The 23,642-nt window shown below is 48.4% G+C and overlaps 1 protein-coding gene across 2 annotated transcripts in view; it reads left to right on the plus strand.

Annotated features, from left to right (window-relative positions):
• GUK1 (guanylate kinase 1) overlaps nucleotides 1–23,642 on the plus strand; it is a 30,525-nt gene that overhangs the window by 354 nt on the left and 6,529 nt on the right. Inside the window, exon 2 of one of the 2 annotated variants that reach the window (XM_075542159.1) lies at nucleotides 84–205. The exons of the other annotated variant lie outside the window; for it this stretch is intronic. Coding sequence (XP_075398274.1) covers nucleotides 88–205 — 118 coding nt within the window. The 5' untranslated portion in view covers nucleotides 84–87. The remainder of the gene's footprint in view (nucleotides 1–83; nucleotides 206–23,642) is intronic. 2 annotated transcript variants of the gene reach the window in all.

Genomic DNA, 23,642 nt, shown 5'->3' on the forward strand with positions numbered 1-23,642 from the left:
TTGAGGAGTCCCAGCTCCCGCGTTCTCGTCGCGATCTCGGCGGTCTGCGAGCGCGTGCATGTTTGATCCCGCTGTAATTACAGCTCCATGAAGCGACCGCACGCGTTGGCGCCTCTGCAATGCTCTGTCCAGTGCACAAGGAGCCCTGGTGGCAAAGTGAGGTATGCGTTGAGTTCGAAACCACCAGCCGCTCCGGCGGAGAAAGGTGAGGCTTTCTACTCGTATACAGATTTAAACAAAAAGTGCAAGACCACGACGCCACCATCTGGGGCTCCTGCATATAGATTTACACCCTCGGAAACCCACAGGGGCAACTCTGCTCTGTTCCTTGAATGTCGCTCTAAGTCGGAGTCGATGCCACGCCGTGGCCGTGCGTGAGAGATACAGAGCAAGTGGCCCAGACACAGGGTAGCAGTGCCTTGTCCAGAGTTCGGACGTCAGAGGAACTCGAAAAGCTTTTTTGCACTTGAAATTGGTTCATTTCCCCAGATGAGTGGTTCCCAAGCTCAGTCCATGGGCCTCTTCTGATTCTTACCAAAAGCTTACAGCGAGCAAAATGAGGACAATAAAAGGATGGTAGCGAATGTCTTCAGATTTACTGCATTTTAAGGACTTCTCTTTATGGCCACGTCCTTTTTGTTTTGCTTGTGTGCTTTCAGATTGGCGTGGGTAGTTCCTTATTTTCTTCCTGTAGACAGAGGTCATAGTGGATCGACATGGGGTTAATTTTAGGTTTAGACACATTGAAAACTGGTGCCCAGTGTCAAGCTTTAAAACTTAAGGGGGGGGCGGGGGCACTCCTAGTAAGGAAAACTCCAGACGTTCCCTAAAACCCCTGCTGTCTGAGCACCTCGTGCTGGATGTCCCTACATGATGAGAAGGGGCACGATGGGAGGAAGGCTGCCCTTCCCTGTTGTGGGCCACTCAACAGAGTTGATTCTCCCTGGGGCCTGGGTTCCAAAGGCTGCTTCCAGGTCGCTAAGGAGACTGAAACATCACCAGGACCTGCCTTGGGCTGCCAGCGCATGGCTGCAGGTTCAAACCCACCAGCAATTCCACTGGAGAAAGATGCTGTCTGCACCTGAAGCTATCAATCTTTACGAACAGAAAGCCTCATCCTTCTCCAGTGGAGTAGCTGGTGGGTTTGAATGGCTCACCTTGTGGTTAACAGCCCAACGCATAACCCCGCTACATTACCAGTGCTCCTCGTCCTAAGGGCTAAATGGTTTCATAGCATTACTTAGCTAGGGGATACCAAAAGTTTAAATCTCCCCAGTGCCCTGTAGCCAGGACCAGTGACAGTTCTGCTCACCGTGCCTATTTAGGAAGGCCTAAGGGATGCTTACCAGCCTTCCTTGAGTCCAGTCCAGTTAGTCTCTCTTATTCAGGCACCTTTATAGTGTAGCCTTCCCTTTATAAGAAGCCTGGAAGGAATTGACTTACCTCTTCTCTACTCTCACGAGGACTGAGTCTTTTCTGTTGATGTCTCCTGGAAGCTGGAGAAGATAGTGGTTGGTGCCAATATTCCTGATGTGATCCAGTCTATGTGACTATTATGGGGGTCGAGGCAGAAGACCCTTTGGACAGGCTAGGATTGTGGGGGAAACTGGAGAGAGGTACTTCCATTTCCAGAGCAGAGGTCTTTCTCAAGAAAAGCTGTTCATTGGTGGCAAATGGAGAGAAGTGGGTGTTCCTTGTTTAGGGAACATTCTGACCAGGGGTCCCAGAGCCTGGAGATGCCTTAGAGCCCTTCCACTTCTGAACATCTATGGGAATCACAAGTCCCTCGTTCTGGTGCTTGTGGAGTTTTCGATTTCTTGCCAGCCAGCTCTGGATTGGAATTACAGAGTCATAAATGGAAGATGCAGACTATCCGTGGTTAGAGGGTTCTGTCTCACCAAAAGAAGACACCTCCAGCCGTAAGGCCTTTAAAGGGACCCTTCGATCCATGATCCTTTTAGCGTGAGGTGTTATAAATCCTGGCCTCTGCCTGGGGTTATAGCCCCATTTGGGAAGGCACGCTGCTGTGCTGACGTTCAAGGATTACAACTCAATATAAAGAACAAAATCTTCACAACGGCACCATAGGTAACATGATCGATGGAGAAAGTTTAAAGTTGTCCAGGATTGTGTCTTGCTTGGATCCACCATCAATGCTCATAGAAGCAGCAGTTGGGGGATCAAACACACCCTGCATTGGGTGAATCTGCTGCACAAGACCTCTGTAGAGGACTGAAGAGCAACGATGTGACTGTGGGGACTAAGGCTCACCTGACCCAAGCCATGGTATTTTCAGTTGCCTAATATGCATGTGAAAGTTGTATGTTGCATAAGGAAGACCAGAGAAGAATCGATGCATATGAATTGTGGTGTCAGAAGAATATTGAAAGTACCATGGACTGCCCCAAGGACAAACCGATCTGTCCTGGAAGAAATAAAGCCAGAGTACCCCCTTAGAAGCAAGGATAGCTAGACTTCGTCTTACATACTTTGGACATGTTGTCAGGAAAGACCAGGTGAAATGGAAGGGCAGTGTAAAAGAGGAAGGCCCTCATTAAGATGGATTGGTTTGGTGGATACAACAACTGGAACAATTGTGAGGCTGGCACAGGACCGGGCAGTGTTTTGTTCTGTTGAGCCATAGGGTTGCTACGGGTCGAAACCGAATAACTGGCACCTAACAATATTCAGAGTCTCCACCTTACTAGAGAATATGATTCAAGACACCGCCTTTTGTTTTCTGGACGTTTTGGTCTGTGTGTGGAAGGAAAACACACTCATGAAAGCCATCCCTTTGAGACCTTTAAGTGTCAGTTCTCCCGGGTCTTGGCAACAGCTAGAGCTGAATCCTGGGCTAGATGTCTGTCCAGTGAGGGATATGTCCTTGTCCAAAGTGACTTGTATGTTAGCTCTGTCAGTTTGCTCACTGAATGGCACCTCGTCTCCACATAAGCCAAGTGCATTCCTGGAGACCCGGGTCATGTGGTCATATTTGGTAATAGAGGTGGCTGTGGCCATGCCCCTGACCCATTAGGGTACGGATTGCCTACATGGTGCTGGGTTGTGCTTCTGCAGGGCCCGACCAGGGCCCAAACACTGGTGGAGGCAGTGTTTGGAGGCAGACCAGGATCCTTGCTAGCCAGAGGCAAGGGAGAATAGAGACTCAGGTGTGGCATGTGGCTTGTGTGGGTGGGCTGGGATTGGAAGGAGAGGCCACCATGTTGTATGGCACCAAGTTCAGGCCTGTGCACAAATGTGCATGGGGCTAGGTTTTGTGTCTCAGCCCTTTGGGGATCTGACCACGGGGCCTCCCTGAGATGGCAGTAACAGTGGCCTCCCTGCTCTGGATCCAGCCTGTCCTAAGGGCATCCAGGCCCTCTCCTCATGGAGAATCCTTTGGAGTCCTCAGAGTCAGTCATAGATAGGATTCATTTCCCTATGGGTACATGCAATCAAGTATCAAAATCAAACATAAGATAGCACAACAAAATAAAATTAATAGAAGATACTTCCTTTTCAGTTCCCTATTCTGACATCTCTGACCCTGTCCACCTGGAGCTAGGTCAGACCTCACAAGTTAAAAGGACACACTCCTTCAGATGGCCAGGTGGGCCTCAGAGGCCAGCTATGGTACCCCTCACTTCTCAACTGCTGGCTATAAATGTGGGGGTTCCCTCTATCTCCTATAAGCTCAGGGTTCCCGGGGCCCATCATTTCTGACCTGCTGACTCCTGCTAGCCTTTCAGGTTCAATAATTCACTGGAATGACTCGCAGGCTTCATGGAAGGCATACACTTTAGGACTGCAGTTTTTCATAGGAAAAAGGATACCAAAAAAGACAGGGCGAAGCCTGGTGAGGGTGAGGGTTCCCAGCATGGAGACCCCATGCCTCCCCAAAGTGAGACAGTACCCCGCTCGCGTGCATGAGTCCTTTTCACCTGCCAGGGAGCCCAGGGCCCTGCGTCCAGAGCTTTGATTGGAGACCTCAGTCTCTAATGCAGACTTCACCCCTGTCTCCTGAGGTGATGACAAGGACTTACACAGCTCTTTCTGGCTGACAGCCCACCCAGAGTGGCTGTTTCACCTCACCTAATCCGTTAGAGTGCTGTCCTCTGGAGACACTTACATTCTACAGGTGTTTTAGAGACTACCTTTCAGGAATGGAGAGCAAAGATCAAATTCCCTGGGTTTAGTGCATGTAAATTCTGTACCTTCCTCCAAGTGGACTCAAACCAAAATCTCAACCGCCATCAAGTTAATAACAGCAACTCAGGTATCCTGTAGGACATGTGAATTTCCAAGACTAATGGGAGTAGAAAGCCCTGCCTTTTTCTGTCAGAGTGGTTAGTGGTTTTGAACTGCCGACCTTGTAGTTAGCAGCAGCCCAACGACACATAAAGCACTACACCGCCAAGTGGATAGTCTTGAGCACATCACCACCCACGTGTTTATAGGTATTAGAAGCGGTGATGTCCTGGCTTCCTGGTGGGTGGTCTGGGAGGATGTGTGGAGCCAACTGGGTGAGGTTTCCTGGCTTGTGCTTATGTGACTTCAGTGTTTGTAGCCTGTGCTGGTCGGTTTCTGCGGGGTGTTTGGGTAGCCCCTCTTCTTGGGCCACACTCTTCTACAGGTACATGCTGCCCTGCTAGACACATGGGAATGGGGAAGGGAGCTAGGCTCCCCCTCCTCAGCAGGACACCTATTGGCAGGCGGGGAATAAAGGTTCCTGGGAACGTGTCAGGGGAATGATAGGACCTGGCATTGTCTTAGGAGACTGATGAGAGCTGAAACTGTAAACTGCCCGCAACTGACATGAGGCTTCCCCGCAGCATCCCCTCTAGGTATGGCAGCCATCAGGGACTTGGTGGCTCTCTAGTCTCATCTCAGCCTTCTGTTGTCCCTCCCCACTCAGTCATCCTCCTCCAGCCAACCACGCGCACACAGGTCCTGCAGGGACCTCTCTGCACATGTCCTCTCTCACCTCCCTTTCCCATCCCTGAGCAGGTAGCTGCCTCCCAGAATTTGTCAAGTAGAAAGTGCCATGTGGTCTTTGCGCTCCCCGCCCCCATCACAGTCTTGGAGCAGTGGACAGTCTCCTTCCTCTGGGTGAAGACCTAGCCAGGAAGGGCTGAGAGGGAGAGGCCATCCGCTGAGCCCTTAGGCTTGTGCCCATCTGTCCCTGCTTCTGGGCCTCATGCCTGCAGCAACCCCACACAGCTCTCAAAGGGCGCAGGCCAGCTGCCTCATTCCCACACCGGAAATGTAGCTCTGCACAGCCTGGAGACCCTTGTGCACAGGGACCCTGACCACAGCTGACCTTGAGAGCCTCACCTTGTCACCTTGGAGCAGGGCGGAGCCACACTGCTTCCTTGGGAGGCTGTGACCTCATCGCACCAGCCTAATGTGCTCTTCAGCCAGGGGCCTCAGGACACACTCAAGGACAGTATCTTTTTGTGTTTTGTCTTGGGCAATCTTTTATTGAGTATTCTTTAGTTTAGGGCACACTTTAAATTAGGGTTCTTAACCTGTGGGTCACAACCCCTTTGGGGGTCAAACGACCCTTGCACAGGGGTCGCCCGATTCATAACAGTAGCAAAAGTACAGTGATGAAGTAGCGACGAAAAGAAATTTTGGTTTTGGGGGTCACCACCACATGAGGAACTGTATGAAAGGATCAAGGCAATAGGAAGGTTGAGAACCACTGCCCTTAATGGGTGAGGGGGAGGCTCTTGCAGCTTACCAAGGAAGTGGCAGGAAGGCCACACCCTGGCCTGCATGATCCTTTTGTTGGGGACCTGACAGGTGCCGAGCCCCTTCCTCGGGGAAGCACCTGACCTCAGGGTTTCCAGTTGGCAGACACGTTGGAAGCTCACAGCGTTGGAGCAAACCCAGCCAGCCTTCTAGCATCCCGCTGCTCTGGGCCGAAAGAACCATCGCCCGTTGGAGCGGGCTGGGTGTTTGCGGGAGCCCCTGGTATTGCTGCCTCAGTGCCTGGGAGAATCCCACGGGAGTGGCCCCAGGAACGCTTCCGAGAGGACAGCACTAGTTCACGAGCCGAGTCTTACTTCTGCTGATGGACAGCAGCGCCGTCAACTCAGATTAAACCGCTCCCACTCCCGCCTCACAGCATAAAAAACTTGGAGGATTTTTTTCAACGTGATTTTTTTTTTTTTAAGTAGCATAATTTTTCCTTGGGTCATCATGAGAGAATTGGTTTTTGGGTCATCATGAGAGAATTGGCCCTACTTTTTTGCTTTTTTTTTCTTTCTTTCCTTTGAACAGGGATTTTGGACCAAGTTTTGTTGGTTTTTAAGTATCCGCATCTGCCTCCCCCTCTATCAGATCGGCTTCTTCCCTGGCCACCACCTCGAGGTGCTCCCTGGTTCAACTGCTGTAGGAGGCCCGGGAGGTGGGGGGCCTCCATAGAAAGGGGAGACCCTCATCCTCATCAGTGCTTGCATCTCTGCTGAGCACCATGCATGTCGAGCCGTGAGCATTCTGGTGCAGAGCAGCTGGACCAGAGCAAGGAAGGAAAATGCCAAAGATGATTTAAACATGCACACATGCAAGAATATCAAAACACCTGGGTTTCTGAGAGCAGTTATTCTACCTACACCTCAATGGGGCCATTCTGATTTCCCAACAAAACAGATGACTGGATGCAGGCTAGTTACAGTGCAGTTGATACAGGGAAGCTAATCTTGAACCCTGCCCACTCGCCTACCACTCCTTTACAGAGCTCAGCAGACATTGGGTTATTGGATAGTTTCTGGCCTGGAGTTGGGGAGAGGGAACAGGATAGTTCATTTACACAGATCTTCATGTATAGTGGAGAGGTTTTAAAAGGATTCGAGTTTGAATTCCCCGGGGTTACATAGTTTGCATTAGGTAAACTCGTGAGTGTCCTGTGGTTAACAAATGCCTTTGCCCTAAAGAAGCCTGCAAATCACCTCGTTCCACTGGGCCTCAGTTTCCCTCTTCCCATCAGCTCTACTGAGAGCCGGATGGTGCTGTGGGTTAGATAGTGGGCGGCTCACCCCCTCGTGGGCACTTCCAGCTGCCCAGAAGGTGCCCTCTGCTCCCATAGACATTTACAGGCTTACAGACCCTACGGGTCAGCTCCACTGTGCCCTATGGGGTCGTTGTGAGTCAGAATCTACTCCAGTGGCAGTGGATTTAGGTTTATTTTATTTCGCATAGTGACGAGTTATGCAGGGAGCCACTCTTACTGGAAATAGGACAGCCAGGGTTGGCTTCTCTGAGGAGGGGACAAAGAACGGGGTCAAACTGGTGGTGCGGGGGGAGAGGCTGCCGTGCAGAGGTCCGGGGGAGCAGTGCAGTAGTTCTAAGGTGGGACCAGATGGCTGGGCTGGGCTCTGGGAAACCAGTGCTCCTCGAGCAAGAAGGACAGGGTGCAGAAGCCAAGGGAGGTAGGAGGTGGGAAACCAGTGTCCCTGGAGGGAAAGAGCCAGTGGGCAGAGACACAGGGAGGGTGTCATGCCGCTAGCTGTCCATATAGAGACGTCTGGCAGATCCTGAGAGGTGATGGCTGGGAAGGAAGGTGATCAGAAGAGGGGTGTGGAGCATGTCCTTTTGAGGGGCAGTGGTGAGGAAGGGGACACAGCATACTACACACCAACACGTCGAAGTGGTCGCCTGCGTAGGTTGAAGCTTGCGATCCAGTAGAAACAGGTGACTGCAGACTCAGGGGATCCATTCCTCCTGAGTGGGTGTTCTCAGAGGTGGGGAGAAGTCAGGGCTGCTGCCTGAGGAGGTCTGGAGCTTGGTCCAATCCTCTCCCTGGTGGGAGACAAGACCTGAGGGTGAAGCCAGGCCCGAGGGCACTTCACTGCCCGACCACACAACAGGCTTTACCTGCCCCTGCCCGACTTTTCTACCCGCCTCATCCATCTAGTGCTGCTGAAACAAATGCCACAGGTGGCTGGCTTTAACCAATAATTTATTCTCACAAAGTTTAGGAGGGGAGACAGCTAATTCACAGCACCTGCTATAGAACCAGGACACCAAACCCGCTGCCACCGCGTCCACTCCTATCCAGAGTTTCTGAGGCTGGGAATCTCCCGGGAGCAGGCAGAGCCTGGTCATTCTCCCACAGAGCGGCTGTCATCAACGCTTACCAAGCAGTTCCACCCAGGCCCCCGGGGAAGGCTTTCACTTTCTGTTGGCTCACGGTTAAAGAGGAAAGGAGCTCCTTTCACCGTTGGTGAGCCCAACGTTCCTTGGTGATCTGTGTCCTGGCATCAGTCTTTTGGGTTCTAGGAGGTTCCGAGCACAGGCCTCTGCATCCAACGTCCATGCCCTGTTCCTGGCCCTTTGTTGGTAGTACTAGGCCCCTCTTTATGCTCCTTGATGCCCCCTTTTATCTTGTGTACAACAAGAGATGTTGCAGAGAAAGTCCCCTTAGAGCAGATCAGGGCTGTGACCTGTTGAAACATCCCTCCCAAATCCTAGTACATCGGATCAGGGCTGATCACATCACGGGGTGATTACTTCATTACATAACTGCCAGACCACTGAGAATCATGGGACCAACCAAGTAGCTACCAGTTTGGGGGGAACACATATCAGTTCCTGACATGACCCAGCAATTGCCCACTTCAGTGACGTCCCTATCCATGCCCCCCACCTTCCCTTCCACCAGGCTCTCGGTGCTCAGATCCCCTCCCGCAGGGCTGGAGACCCCACGGCAGGGGGAGGAGACGCTGGAGCCTAAGCATGGCTGCCGCATGTGTGCAGCACAGCGCGATGAGTGGTTGGGTTGGCCCGGGTCTCAGGTCACAGGTGGCACAGGAAAAACAAGGGAGCTTCAGTGCTGCGTGTTGTGGCGGTCACTGGTTTCAGCTTATGGAACATAGTGGAGGGAGAGGGGGCCATGGCCAGCACTGGTAGAGAAAGTGCCCCCGATGCAGGGTGGTTGTGCTCCGACAGACCTGAACCTGCAGCCCAGTGCTGCCCCCAGAGATGAGCTTCCTGGTAGGGGCCACACTGGAACCTGTGTGCACCCCTTAGAGGTCCTCAGCCTGTGCCATCGCTCTGCATTCAGCCTTTGGGTTAACTGTCACCCAGGAGCTGAAAGGGACAGAATGGAGGCAGCCTGAAGGCCACCAGGGACCAAAGAAGCTGTCACCAAAGGGGGCACCACCAGCCATTGCTTTGGTCCAGTGTTTCTCCCAATGTGCATGTGGCCGGAGGGGACTAGCTCCTTAGGGTCTCAGATTTGTTTCTGTTTAAACAATACCTTTTTCCCCCCTTCTTATAATGCTTTTACCTGGACTTGTGGTTTTTAAAGTCTCAAAGGTGAGTTATGTCTGCATTTGGCACTAACCTTGGAATCCTTTTTGGAGAGAAGTCAAAAGAAGTCATCTTGATTTGATAAAGTAGTAAATAGATTTAGGAAAGTTTTTTGGGGATGGGGCGATGAATAAAACATTTTTTAAAAAGCTCATTGCCATTGAGTCCCTTCTGACTCATAGATAGCAACCCGATAGCGGACGCATACATGTGCCCGGGTGGCGGTTAGACACGGTCCTGGCTGCAAAAGCTGGGGCTTGAAATCGGAGGCTCTCTCACCGCAAGAGGGGGAGGAGCCGTCAGCATCCGCCCACAGCTCGTTCCTTTGGGAATCATCCTCTCATCTCTCGCTTTTGCCAGTTCTGACACCAGTCGTCCTTCCCACAGCAATTCCCTCTGACGAGCTCCGTCATCCCTTGCAATGAGTGCACCGACTCACCGCCCACCCTCGTGACTATGAGGCTCGTTAGGGAAGGGACAGGTGCAACTCAGGAGGAGCGGGGAGCATGTCGACAGCCTGGAAGCCCCCACCCCAAGTGGTGAGCCTGCCCGCCCCATCTCGTGCAGGTCGGCCCTCTCAGGCATGCATTCCAGCTCCGACTTCCGTTCTGCTGCTAAATGCTGGAGACGTCTCCCTCTGCCAGGGAGCCTCCCGCCTGAAGACACACCCTGTCTTGCTCTGTGGGTTGGCAGGTCCTCTGTACCCACCTTGCTGCGCAGGCCGGAAGCCCGCTGCACCGCCTCGCACCTGTTCCTTGGCTCTCCTGCCACTTCTCACCCTCTCACCCACCTTCAGTGTTAGGTGCTGTCTCTGTGTCTAGCAGGTTCTCAGCACTGGGACTGTCTCCTTGATGACAGGTACACCTCTCAGCATCTGGGACTTGGCTCCCTTTAAGCCACCCCATGCAAGGGTTCTGTCGTCTCCTCCCCAACCCCCCACTAGGGTTTCAGGCACCCAGCAAAACTGCAATCATCTTGGTGGGCCACAAGTAGCTTATGTGCACCGTCCACCCAATCATTTTGCGAGTTACAGGAATTGGTGCTGGCTGGTCCATGTACTAATCCATTGCCCCCTGTAATCAGACTGGGAAATCCATTTACTGGGGGCATTTTTCTCTACCTCAACCTCATATCCCCCCACATGCTAATCTGTTCTGTTGGGGTGGGGGTGGCTGGTATTAGGGAGCTTGCTCTTTTGAGCACAGCGTCAGTCTTTGCATGACCGTAGTGTTCTTACCTGAGCCACGCCAGTAAGATGGTGCCCATCGCTTCCGGTTTGTTTTCCTGAAGAGGGTGCTTGCCCAGTGTTGAGGTTAGGCCCCTGGTTGAATATCTCTGCGCCCACCCCCTCCTTGACCATTCTTGTTTCGCACTCTGGTCATTTATTTGATTGGTTCTCCTGCACCGAGTCCTGCCTTTAGCAGCGGTTCTCCACCTTCCTCAGTCCGCGACCCTTTCATACAGTTCCTCATGTGGTGGCGACCCCCCAGCCATAATATTATTTTCGTTGCTGCTTCAAAACTGACTTTGCTACTGTTATGAATTGGGCGGCCCCCAAAGGGGTCGAGACCCACAGGTTGAGAACCCCACTGCTTTAGCGCATTCCGCTTAGCACTTGTGTTTCTCCCTCCCACGCAGCAAGTATTTATAAGAGCTGTTGAGCCCTGCTCCACGCCGCCAGTATATTGAGCCGCCTGGAAAGATAGATCGCGTGCTCTGGCAGGGCTGTCACTGGACCTGCAAACCCCACCAGGGATGCCTTCTTGTCGGCCACTTTTCTGCAGGGCTGGTAGCTGCAGGGTTGGGAAAGCACGGCTGGAGGCTGAGTGATGCTCTCCCAGGAGGAGCTCCTGCCATGTGACCGATGGGCAGGAGGGAGAGGCCGCCTGCCAGCTTCACTCAGACCCACGCAAGATGTGCGTGCAAACCCAGCGTCATGAAATGTCAGATCAAAACCGACCCAGGTGGGGCAGAATCCCCTTGCCCGACCAGAACCAGAGCCCGTGAGGAAGACCTGCTCGGCAGCCATCGCCCCCCTGCAGCGAGCTTGCACGTGCTTTTGTCCTAAAGAGGGAACAGAAGAGACCGAGTAGAGAGACTCGCAGCCACTCCCCCCCAGGACAGCTGCTCCCGGCAGCAGGATGGCGCCACTGTCATCCAGTCTTTTGTGGGACTTCGTGTTCTTACAGACAGCCTTTAAGAAGCAGGTGGTGCAGTGTTCCTGAAACAGAAATGGAAAATCCATGCTCTTTTCATTCCATTTTTCCATGGATTGTTGAACTTCCCCTGTAGAGAAGGCATCTGGATTCTTAATGGAGCTAGGCAGCGTCGAGCCACACACTGACAGTGGGGAGGGGAGTTGAGGGTTGGTTAATTACAAATGATCCTTACTTACTAACAGGGAGACGACGATCCCCCAGATATCAGCAGATTGAATGGAGTAGCACATTAAACATCTAGTGCATCGCCAAGGGTGTCGGTGCACACAGTATATGAAGGCACCGTCTGTCAAGGCCCAGCCAGCAATTGGAAGGTGGGGCCGGCTCTTCATGGGGGTGGCAGCCGGCTGGGGAGGATGCAGGCAGTATGTGGTGAGAGGCTTTCCCAGTTCCAGCACCATTGGGGGAGCTTGGGGTGCTGGCCAGAGGCATAGAAGCAGAGGTGGGTGGGCCCACGTGGAGAGCAGACCCTTCCCCGGGGAAAGCAGGAGGGCACCAGAGGCCAGCGGGAGTCCAGGTTCGATACTAGTGATGGGCCCTCATCATAGGACGTGTGGAAGAGGCAGACAAGGAGAGATTGCAGAGATCACCTCTCTTGACCTTGGGTGGGCTTCCTCAGTTCTCTTCTTCCTATGTCTTTTTTTAAGTCATCATTTTTATTTATAACCTTTTTAGAAATTTCAGGTGAAATTCACATGACATAAAGTTAACCCCTTTAGAATAGACAGTCCCCAGGTGATAAATGTCTGGCTTAACATCCAGTTCATATCCCAACCTGTAGTTACAAACCAGCCCCCACAGAGCCTATTACAAATTTGAGACTCAAAGTTGTTTGTAATAAAGAGGTGCTACTTTGTGACGTAAGTCGAAACCTTATTATTATCACTATTGCTAAAGGTGTTTTGTGTATCTGCAATCGTTTCTTTAATTTTTTGTGTGCATAGAAAGGTACACAATAGGCTGTGTACTGAGACAAACATTTGACTTAACTGATGTTCGCCTTAGGGCTAAATTCCGTGTAAAGACCGATTGAGGAATGGGACACGTCCTCCAGAGACTGCCTGCCTGTAAACAATTCAGTGGCATTTCAGAGGCTCCTGGTGCTGTACAGCCAGTGCCCCGGTCTCTTTCCAGAAGATTTCATCAGCTCAAAGGGAGAGCCTGTTCTCATGAAGATTTTGCTTCCTCTTCCAGCCCCTGGCAACCACTAATACATGTTCTGTCTCTAGGGATCTGTCTGTTCTAGATTTTTTCTTTAACTGCTTGAAACTAGCCCATGTGCTGCATAAGCGTTCACATCAGTTTCAGTGTTCGATTTCCTCCTCTTGCACCATTTAGCCCAGTGTACACATCCAAAGGGAGGAAGCAGGAGGGTTTTCAAGGCTGTGTGCCCCACCCCCACCCCGTTTGTGTAAAAACAGACAAACCACAGCCCAGCTCATCCTTCCTCCCCTCTCTCCTTCCCTCCTTGTTCCTTCCCTGCCCCCTCACCGTCGCCTTCAAAGTCTGCCGCTTTTGCTTTTGTCAACCCATTTGTCTTAGTGCCCCCACGCCCCCAGTTGCATCCATGCCGTGCGGTGTTTGGCAGTGTCATTGTTTTTAGAGGTGTGTAATATTCCACTGCGTGTATGTGTATACAGGTGTTTCTCCGTTCCATGCGTGGGCTTTTTGGTCGTTCCCATCCTTTGGTCATGATAGCTAGCGCTTCGATAAACATGGGGATGCATGTTGTTGTTATCGTTGGGTGCTGTCCAGTTGGTTCTGACTCGGTGACCATGTGGACAACAGCGAAACCCTGCCCAGTCCCGCACCATCCTCACACTTAGGTGCGAGCCTGTGGTCACAGCCAGTGTGTCAGTCCATCTTGTCCTCTCTGTCACTGCCCCTCTGCTTTACCAAGTTAAAGTCCTTCTCCAGGGACTGCCCTCTCCTGATAACCGGTCCAAAGGATGTGAGTACAAGTCTTGCCATTCTTGCTTCTGGCTGTACTTCTTCCAAGACGCATTTGTTTGGTGTACATCTATCTGTTTTTATTTCTGTGAGGAATGTACCACGTAGAGAGAGTGCAGTGTCCTATGGTAATTCTGTCAACTTAAGGAGGCTCCGTAGTTTCCCATAGTGTCCGCACAGTTCTGCAGTCTCGCCAGCTCCTGTGTAAGTGTCCCAGTCTCCACATCCTCGCCAGCACTGCTCCTTTGCTGGTTTTGCTGTTTGTGTCAGTGAGATGGTGTCTCGTGCTTGTTTTAATTTGTCTTTCTCTTGTAGCTAATGATTTTGAGCATTTCTTCATGGCTGTGTGGATGTTGTCATCCTTAGGGAATGGTTTGTCTATTTCTTCTGCCCAGTTTTTAAAAAATTTTAATCATTTTATTAGGGCTCATACAACTCTTATCACAATCCTTACGTCCATACATTGTGTCAAGCACATTTGTACATTTGTTGCCATCATCATTCCCCAAACATTTGCTTTCTACTTGAGTCCTTGGTATCAGCTTCTCATTTTTGCCCCTCCCTCACCCTTCCTCCCTCATGAACCCTTGGTAATTTATAAATTATTATTATTTTTTCATGTCTTATACTGACCGATGTCTCCCTTCATCCACTTTTCTGTTGTCTGTCCCCCTGGGAGGGGGTTATATGTAGATCATTGTGATCCGTTCCCCCGACCTTCCCCTTCCCCTCCTGGTATGGCTACTCTCAATATTAGTCCTGAGCAGGGTTTATCTGTCCTGGATTCCCTGTGTTTCCAACTCCTATCTGTATCCGTGTACATGCTCTGGTCTAGCCGGATTTGTAAGTTAGAATTGGGGTTATGATAGTGGGGAAGTGGGGGGAACATTTAAGAACTAGAGGAAAGGGAGTGGGGAGGGAGGGGGGGAAAAAAGAGGACCTGATGCAAAGGGCCTTAGTGGAGAGCAAATGCTTTGAAAATGATTAGGGCAAAGAATGCACGGATGTGCTTTGTACAATTGATGTATGTGCATGTATGGATTGTGATAAGAGTTGTATGAGCCCCTAATAAAATTTAAAAATAAAAATTAATTAATTAAAAAATAACTAGAGGAAAATTGTATGTTTCATCAGTGCTGTACTGCACCCTGACTGGCTCATCTCCTCCCCATGATCCTTCTGTAAGGGGATGTTCAATTGGGCTTTGGGTCTCCACTCCGCACTCCCCCTCATTCACAATGATAGGATATTTTTGTTCTGGGTCTTTGATGCCTAGTAACGGATCCCTTCAACACCTTGTGATCACACAGGCTGGTGCGCTTCTTCCATGTGGGCTTTGTTGCTTCCCAGCTAGATGGCCACTTATTTTAAGACCCCAGTAACTATATATTTTGATAGCTGGGCTCCATCAGCTTTCTTTACCACATTTGCTTTTGCACCCACTTTGTCTTCAGTGATCGTGTCAGGAAAGTGAGCATCATGGAATGCCAGATTAATAGAACAAAGTGTTCTTGCATTGAGGGAGTACTTGAGTGGAGGCCCAATGTCCATCAGTTGCCTTAATACTAAAGCTTTAATTGACTAGACAGTGTGACTTAAGACACCATCCTGTATGTCCTTGGGGGAGGGGGGAGATGCAGGGAGAGATGATCTGCTAAAAGACACAGACAACTTCTCTACCAAAGCCATTCCTCTGTTTCCTCCTGATTGAGCTTTGGTAGAAGCAAGAAGACCTGCTTTGGCTTCTGATAGCTCGGGTGAGAGGGTTCCCAACACTCAAACGGGTCCTTAGGAGGGACTTTGTCTAATATGGAAAATATTAGACAGACAGACAGACAGTGGTACATGGGGGCGCCTTGTATCATACCAGGACTGTGAGAGTGAGTGTATTTTCCAATGAGTATCTATAACGGGGCTTACAGATCGTTCATAAGGCATGCACGTCATACAGCTAGCATATTACATAGTTAATAGGTAATATCCTAAGCAAGTAGCATATTAAATAAGCAGTGAGGTGATTCAGCATCTTGATCTAGTGCTAGTTGACCTCACCCCCCCCCAGCCCTCCCCAAAAGGCTGCTACATTTAAAAAAATCATTTTATTGGGGCTCATACAACTTTTTTTTTTGCTTTTATTTATTTAAAAAAATTTTAAAAAACATTTTATTAGGGGCTCATACAACTCTTATCACAATCCATATATACATCAATTGTGTAAAGCACACTTAGATATTTGTCGCCCTCTTCAAAATTCTCCTTCCTCTTGGGTTCCTGGAATCAGGTCCTCATTTTCCTTTTCCCCCCTCCCCCTCCCTCCCCACTCCCTCCTCCCTCATGAACCCTTAATAATTTATAAATTATTATTTTATCTTACACTGCCCAGCGTCTCCCTTTACCCACTTTTCTCTTGCCCATCCCCCAGAGAGGAGGTTTTATATATAGATCCTTGTGATTGGTTCCCCTTTTCTAGTCCCCCTTCCCTCCCGGTATCGCCACTCTCACCACTGGTCCTGAGGGGTTCATCTGTCCTAGATTCCCTGTGTTTCCAGTTCCCATCTGTACCGCTGTGCATCCTCTGCTCTAACCAGGTTTGCAAGGTAGAATTGGGATCCTGATAGTTGCGGGGAGGAAGTGTTTAAGAACTAGAGGAAGGTTGTGAGTTAAGGACTGCTACATTTATGGTGGGTTGGCAATAGAACCTGATTGCTTTTATCTACAGATCACCTTTAGCCATTGTGAAGTAGCCAGACACAGAAATGATTCATCTTGTATGGTTGCTGCTTTATGACCGTTCCTTTATGGGGGATTATTGGATTATCTGTCCGGTCATGAAAGTGTATATGAAGATTTATTTATATCTCATAAGCGTGAGAATCTTTCCCACACCAGAGTTGGCTTTTCAGACCTGTAATCATGAGCATGGGTGATTTAGCTGCATTACATTCTAATCCAGTCCCTCAGTTTACCACAATTCCCCCTTTTGTATTATGCATTAATTTCAAAAGGGCTACATTGGTGGTCTGACTTTCCTTAACATGTCGAAACTTTCTGCAAAGATAGCAAGCAGTTACAAGAACCAAAATGGTGACAGTAAGCAAAACCGTTAATCTAGAGTCAAATCTGCACGAAAGTTTGATCCCATGCTTGTGGATCCGAGCCTTCTAAACGGTCCACCAGTTGTTTGATGGCATCTCTGCCGGGGACGGTTTCAACCCATCTTTAAAAGTACTGGAGATTGGCTTCTTTAGCTGTTTTATATCTAATGAGTTATTTCCATCAAATCCCTGCAAATTGTTTCTAATTAAGGATCCATCACGTAAAGTTTCATTATAAGGATAAGGGGTTACACCAAATCTAACATTTCAGCATCAGCTGCTGCTGCAAGTCCATAATCTGAAAACTCCGCCGTCTTCTCTTCTGCTCCTCGTCCACCCTTGTGTGCCGGGCCGCCTAGAGTGGGTGAGCGTTTGAATAAAGCGGTCAGTGTTGACAGAGTCCCTTCATGCCTTTCTGGCGACAGTAGCAGTGGCAGAAACAGCCTTCCGTCTCAGATAGGCAACGAACACCCTTCTGAGGAATCAGCGGTGTCTTCTGGGTGTTTCTGATATGGCCTGCAGTAGTAGGCCGGTCTTCCTGATGTCCCCGATAGTGTCTGCTGTGGGGTGAGTTCTTTCTCTGGGGCATCTCTGTCCTCGCCTCCTTCCCTGGTCATACCCACTGGAGAGGGTTTCATTTCTCTTCCACCTGAAAAGACACAAACAAACAGCCCCTCCCGTGGAGCGGTTAGAACCTGGGGCCAGAATTACTGTTTGGCGACCTCTGAAGTGCCTTCTTGCTCTCCTCGGCTGCCTGGAGATGTCTTATCTGCACCTTCCTTCCCCTGGGGAGACAAACAGCCCCTCCCTTTGGGCTGTTAGCCAACCACCACCCCAAAGGTGATTTTCATCTTTCCAGGGGCAGTTTGCTCTTTAGGGGTGGAAAAGCATCCGTTTGCTCTAGATATTTTAAATTTGCTTTGGATTTCTTTGTTAGAGGAAAAAATTTGGGGGTTAATAAAGCTGAATAAAAGTTGTCATGTATGAGATTTCCTTTAGACTTCTGTTTTCCTTCCCCCTTCTCTTTTAGTAATTGAGATTTTAAAATGCCATCAGTAATTGGGGACAGTTTGATGTAAAACCAGTTAAATCACTTAGACAATTTACGTAGTTATATAAATTCAGAGGCTCTGCCCTCGGAGAATTGACTTAACTGGATACCTGCCATAAAAAGCTGACACCAAATGGCCTTGTTCAGCCTTCATGAAACATTTGTGGGTTTTATGTGCATCTCCTTAATGACTGATGACAATTTTTAGATCCAAGATACTCTTATTTATCATAATTTTTAATTTTAATAAATAATTTTATTAGGGGCTCTTACTACTCTTGTAACAATCCATACATAAATTGTATCAAGCATATTTGTATGTATGTTGCCATTATTTTTTTAATCGTTTTATTAGGGGCTCATACAATTCTTATCACAATGCATACATATATCAATTGTGTAAAGCACATTTGTACATTCATTGCCCTCATTCTCAAAACATCTGCTCTCCACCCAAGCCCCTGGCATCAGCTCCTCGTTTTCCCCCTCCCTCCCCACTACCCCTTCCCCCTCCCTCATGAACCCTTGATAATTACAAATTATTATTTTTCATGTCTTGCACTGTCTGACATCTCCCTTTACCCACTTTTCTGTTGCCCGTCCCACAAGGAGAAGGTTATATGTAGATCCTGTAATTGGTTCCCCCTTTCCAACCTACCCTCCCAGTATTGCCACTCACACCACTGGTCCTAAAGGGATCATCCTCCCTGGATTCCCTGTTTCCAGTTCCTATCTGTACATCCTCTGGTCTAGCCAGATTTGTAAGGTAGAATTGGGATCATGATAGTAGGCGGGGGGAGCATTTAGGAACGAGAGGAAAGTTGTATTTTTCATTGTTGCTGCGTCGCACCCTGACTGGCTCATCTCCTCCCCAAGATCCTTCTGTAAGGGGATGTCCAGTGGCCTACAAATGGGCTGTGGGTCTCCACTCCTCACTCCCCCCTCATTCACAATGATATGATTTTTTTTGTTCTGAAGATGCATGATACCTGATCCCTTAGACACCTCGTGACCATGCAGGCTAGTGTGCTTCTTCCATGTGGGCTCTGTTGCGTCTGAGCTAGATGGCCACTTGTTTACCTTCAAGCCTTTAAAACTCCAGACGCCATATCTTTTGTTAGCTGGGCACCATCAGCTTTCTTCACCACATTTGCTTATGCACCCACTTTGTCTTCAGTGATTGTGTTGGGGAAGGTGAGCATCATAGAATGCCAGTTTAATAGAACAAAGTATTCTTGCATTGAGGGAGTACTTGAGTGAGGGCCCAATGTACTAAACTTATAAATATATGCACATAGATCTATTTCCCCATCATTTATAAACACAATTATATATGTACATGCCTATACTTATATATGTACGTGCCTTTATTTAGACCTCTATAAATGCCCTTTGCCTCCTAGTTCTTTCCTCTATTTCCTTTGACTTTCCTCTTGTCCCTCTATCATGCTCAGTCTTCATTTGGGTTTCAGTAATTCCTCTTGGTTACATTACCCTTGATCATGCCCTACCAGGCCTCCTACACCCTCCTCACCACCAATTTGGATCACTTGTTCCCTTGTCCCTGGGTTTGGTAACACCACTACATATCCCCCACCTCCCCCTTTCCTATGTTTCCCCGTTGTCAGTCCCATTGTTTTCTCCTCCAGGTTGTTCATCCAGCGTACCATATATACTTGTGTATAAGCCAAGTTTTTCAGCACAAAAAATGTGCTGAAAAACTGGAGTTCGGCTTATACATGGGTCAGTGGCGTGAATGGATGTCATCTGGTCAAGCCCGACTAACAAAAGGAGGAAATCTCATGAAGCCTGACATAGAGTTCATAGCAAAGTGGGTTCGAGATGCATGGGAAGACTTTCCAGAAGACATGGTGCGACGTGCCTTCCAGAAATGTAGTATTAGTAATGCTATGGATGGCAGTGAAGACTACGCTTTGTATGAAAATGACAGCAGTGACGGTGATGAAAGCGATCTCAGTGAGGACAGCGTCTATGATGACCTCACACCAGCTGAAGCTCTGCATTGGGATATGGGTGATGATGAGGAATCCAGTTTTGAAGGATTTTAATTCTTTACATTTTAGTTTAGTTGTTGATTGAGCTCAGGGAATAGTACTGGTTGTTTGTGTTTTTAACGTTTTATTAGGGGCTCATACAACTCTTATTACAACCCATACATCAATTGTATAAAGCACATCTGTACATTCAGTGCATAGGGAATAGTGCTCTTAAGGTATCATTGCTGATACCTTACTGTTTTTGTTCCACTTACTATGCTGGTTTACTAATGTTAAATGACTTGTCCTTTTATTTATGTTTTTTCTTTAAAATAAATATTTAAATACATTACCCCACTGATGTCTCAATTTTTAGTAATTTTATTTTCATTTGTTTTGATTATTGAAACTCACCAATAGCTTCTGTATTTTCCACCCTAGACTTATACTTGAGTCAATCAGTTTTTCTGGTTTCCCAGGTAATAATTAGGTACCTCGGTTTATACTCAGGTTGGCTTATATTCGAGTATATACAGTATCTTTTTTAGACCCGCGGAGATAATAACGTGCACAAAAATTAGAACAAAACCAAGCAACAATATTCAACAAAACAACTACAACAAACCAATGACAAAAAAAAAAAACACAAGAAGAAAGAAAAGTTTGTAGTTACTTCCACGAGTGTTTGTTGGCCTTTAGGAGTGTTTTCCAGTCCAGTCTATTGGGACACCATGCCCTGGCCCCAAAGTCCACCTTTGGCATTCCCTGGGGACCATACTGCTCTGTTCCCTGCTGTTCTGTTGCACCTCCTTAGTATTTTGCCTCGGTGTGGTGGGATCAGATCGGGTGCACTTCCCACAGTCTCCAGTGTTGTCCCCTGAAGGGTTATGTGTCAGTGAGGGATGCATGTCATGCCTCATAGTGAGGCCTGCCATGTGGTCTTCTCTGTGGACTGGCTGCTCTAATCGGGGACATTGTCCTCAAGGCCTGGTGGGCCAGGATGTGCTCTACTCTCTCTCCCTCCCCCTTCATCTGCTCCCATGTGCTCCAATCAGATATGTCTCTCTCCCAGAGCTGCAGATTCAGTGCTGTCCTCTGAAATAAATTCTTCTGTGGGAGGGGCAGGTGTCCACTTAGTTGGGATTGGGGCCAGTCCCTCAAACCTCTCCACTGGTTCCGCCATTATTTTCTAAACATTTAGTTTATATTTAAACCCTTGGTGTCAATAAATAAATAAGCCCTTGGTATCAGCTCCTTTTTTCCCCTCCCACTTTTGTTACCACTTGATAAATTTATCATTATTTTCATGTTTTACACCAACCGATGTCTTCCTTCCCCCATGGTTTCTGTTGTTGGGCCCCCTGGGGGTGGGGTGGGGGGAGGTTACGTGTCAATCATTGCAATCAGTAACCCCTTTTATACTCTTTTTAATAGTTTTATTGACTTATCTTACACAATCCAATATATCTATTCACATACAGTTCTCAATCATGTTGTTCAGCCCCCTCAAGAGGAGTTATACAGTCATCAATTTTATCAGCTCCCCATCCTCCCCTGCCCCCCTCCCATTCCCTTCCCTTACCCTCAGGGAACCATTACTACTGTTACTATTTCTGAAGGGTTATCTATCTTAACTTTAAAGTACCAAACTACCCTTTTTTTCCTATCATTTTATTAGGGGCACATATACAACTCATCACAGTCCATACATCAATTGTGTAAAGCACATTGGTACATTCGTTGCCCTCATCATTCTCAAAACATTTGCTCTCCACTTAAGCCCCTGGCATCAGGTCCTCTTTTTTTCCCCTCCCTCCTCCTTCCCCCTCCCTCATGAACCCTTGATAATTTATAAATTATTATTTTGTCATATCTTGCCCTGTCCGAGGTCTCCCTTTACCCATTTTTCTGTTGTCCGTCCCCCAGGGAAGAGGTCACCTGTAGATCCTTGTAATCAGTTCCCCTTTCTAACCCACCCTCCCGGTATCCTCACTCACACCACTGGTCCTGAAGGGTTCATCTGCCCTGAATTTCATGCGTTTCCAGTTTCTATCTGTGCTAGTGTACAGATAGAATTGGGATTATGATAGTGGTGGGGAGGAAGCATTTAAGAACTAGAGGAAAGTTGTATGTTTCATCGTTGCTACGCTGCGGCCTGACTGGCTCATCTCCTCCCCTTGGCCTTTCTGTTAGGGGATGTCTAGTTGTCTACAGATGGGCTTTGGCTTCCCCCTCCGCACTGCCCCTCGTTCTCAATGATACGGTTTTTTGTTCTTTGATACCTGATCCCATGGACACCTTCTGATCACACAGGCTGGTGTGCTTCTTTCTTGTGGGCTTTGTTGCTTCTGAGCTAGATGGCCCTTGTTTACCTTCCAGCCTTTAGGACCCCAGATGTTATATCTTTTGATAGCTGGGCAACATCAGCTTTCTTCACCACATTTGCTTTTGCACCCTCTTTGTCTTCAGCGATTGTGTCGGGAAGGTGAGCATCATGGAATGCCAGTTTAATAGAACAAAGTATTCTTGCATTAAGGGAGTACATGAGTGGAGGCCCGGTGTCCATCTGCTACCTTAATACTAAACCTATACATATATGCACATAGATCTATTTCCACATCCTCATATATAAATATATTTACATACGTACATGCCTTTATGTAGACCTCTATATTGCCCTTTGCTTCCTAGCTGTTTCCTCTATTTCCTTTTACTGTCCTCTTGTCCCACTGTCATGTTCAGCCTTCATTTGGGTTTCAGTAATTTCTCTCGGTTACGTGACCCTTGGTCATGCCCTTCCAGGCCTCCTAACCCTCCTTACCACTGATTTGGATCACTTGTTGTTCCCCTGTCCCTGGGTTTGTTAACACTACTACCTTTCTCCCCATCTCCCATGTCCCCCGAGAACTATCGGTCCTGTTGTTTTCTCCTCCGGATTGTTCATCCAGCCTATCTCTTTTAGACAGACCTGCAGAGATAAAAAAAAAAAACATGCACAGAAATAAGAGCAAAACCAAGCAGCAAAAGAAAACAAAACAACAACAAGCCAATGATACAAAACACAAGAATGAAAAGCTGTGGTTAGTTCAAGGACTGTTTGTTGGCCTTTAGGAGTGTTTTCCAGTCGAGTCTGATGAGGTGCCAAACCTTGGTCCCAAAGTCTACTTTTGGTATTTCTTGGGGACTTCGTTGCTCTGTTCCCCTTGCTGTTCTATTGCATTCCCTTAGTGTTTCACCTCGGTGTGGTAGGGTCAGACTGGGCAGAATTCCCACACTGTGACTCCAGTGTTGTCCCCTGTAGGGCTATGGGTCAGTGAGGGATGTCTTGTCTCGTCGTGAGGCCGGCCATGTGGTCTTCTCTGTGAATTGGCTGCTCTAATCGGGAATCTCTTCCTTAATGCTTGGTGGGCCAGGATGCACACCACTCTCTCTTTTTGCTCCCGTGTGCTCTTATCAGACATGACCCTCTCCCTGAGCTGCAGCTTCAGTGCCGTCTTCTGAAACACATTCTTCTCGGGGAAGGGGCAGGTATCCACGTAGTTGGGATTGGGGCCAATCCCTCAGACCCAAACAATCTTACATATACAAATCAGCTTATGCAAATCTAGCATGATTAATGAGGTAAAATAAATAAATACTTTAATAATAAAGGGGAGGAAATACTGAGTAACTAGAGGATATTTATGTGGTTCATCAGTGCCATACTGCACTCTGCATTTAGCATCTTTTCCGTGGCCCTTCTGAGAGGGACTGCCCAATTACTTTGCAGATGAGCTTTGGGCCTCTATTTCATTCATGCCCCTGATAACAATTTTATGTGCTTATAGATGGCCATCTGTGTAGCTTTCTTACTGAAATGGTGCTTCACACCCTTTTCCCAGTTAAATATGTGTGCCGTTGACTTGTAGGAGTTCTTTGTGCACCTGGATGTTGCTGTATGTTGATTCTAACTCATAGTGACCCGTGTGATGGACTCAGGCTGTCCCATAGCTGTCATCTTTCCAGGAGCAGGTTTCCA

The sequence above is a fragment of the Tenrec ecaudatus genome, chromosome 2, assembly GCF_050624435.1.
Source record: "Tenrec ecaudatus isolate mTenEca1 chromosome 2, mTenEca1.hap1, whole genome shotgun sequence".
NCBI classification, from domain to species: Eukaryota; Metazoa; Chordata; class Mammalia; order Afrosoricida; family Tenrecidae; genus Tenrec; species Tenrec ecaudatus.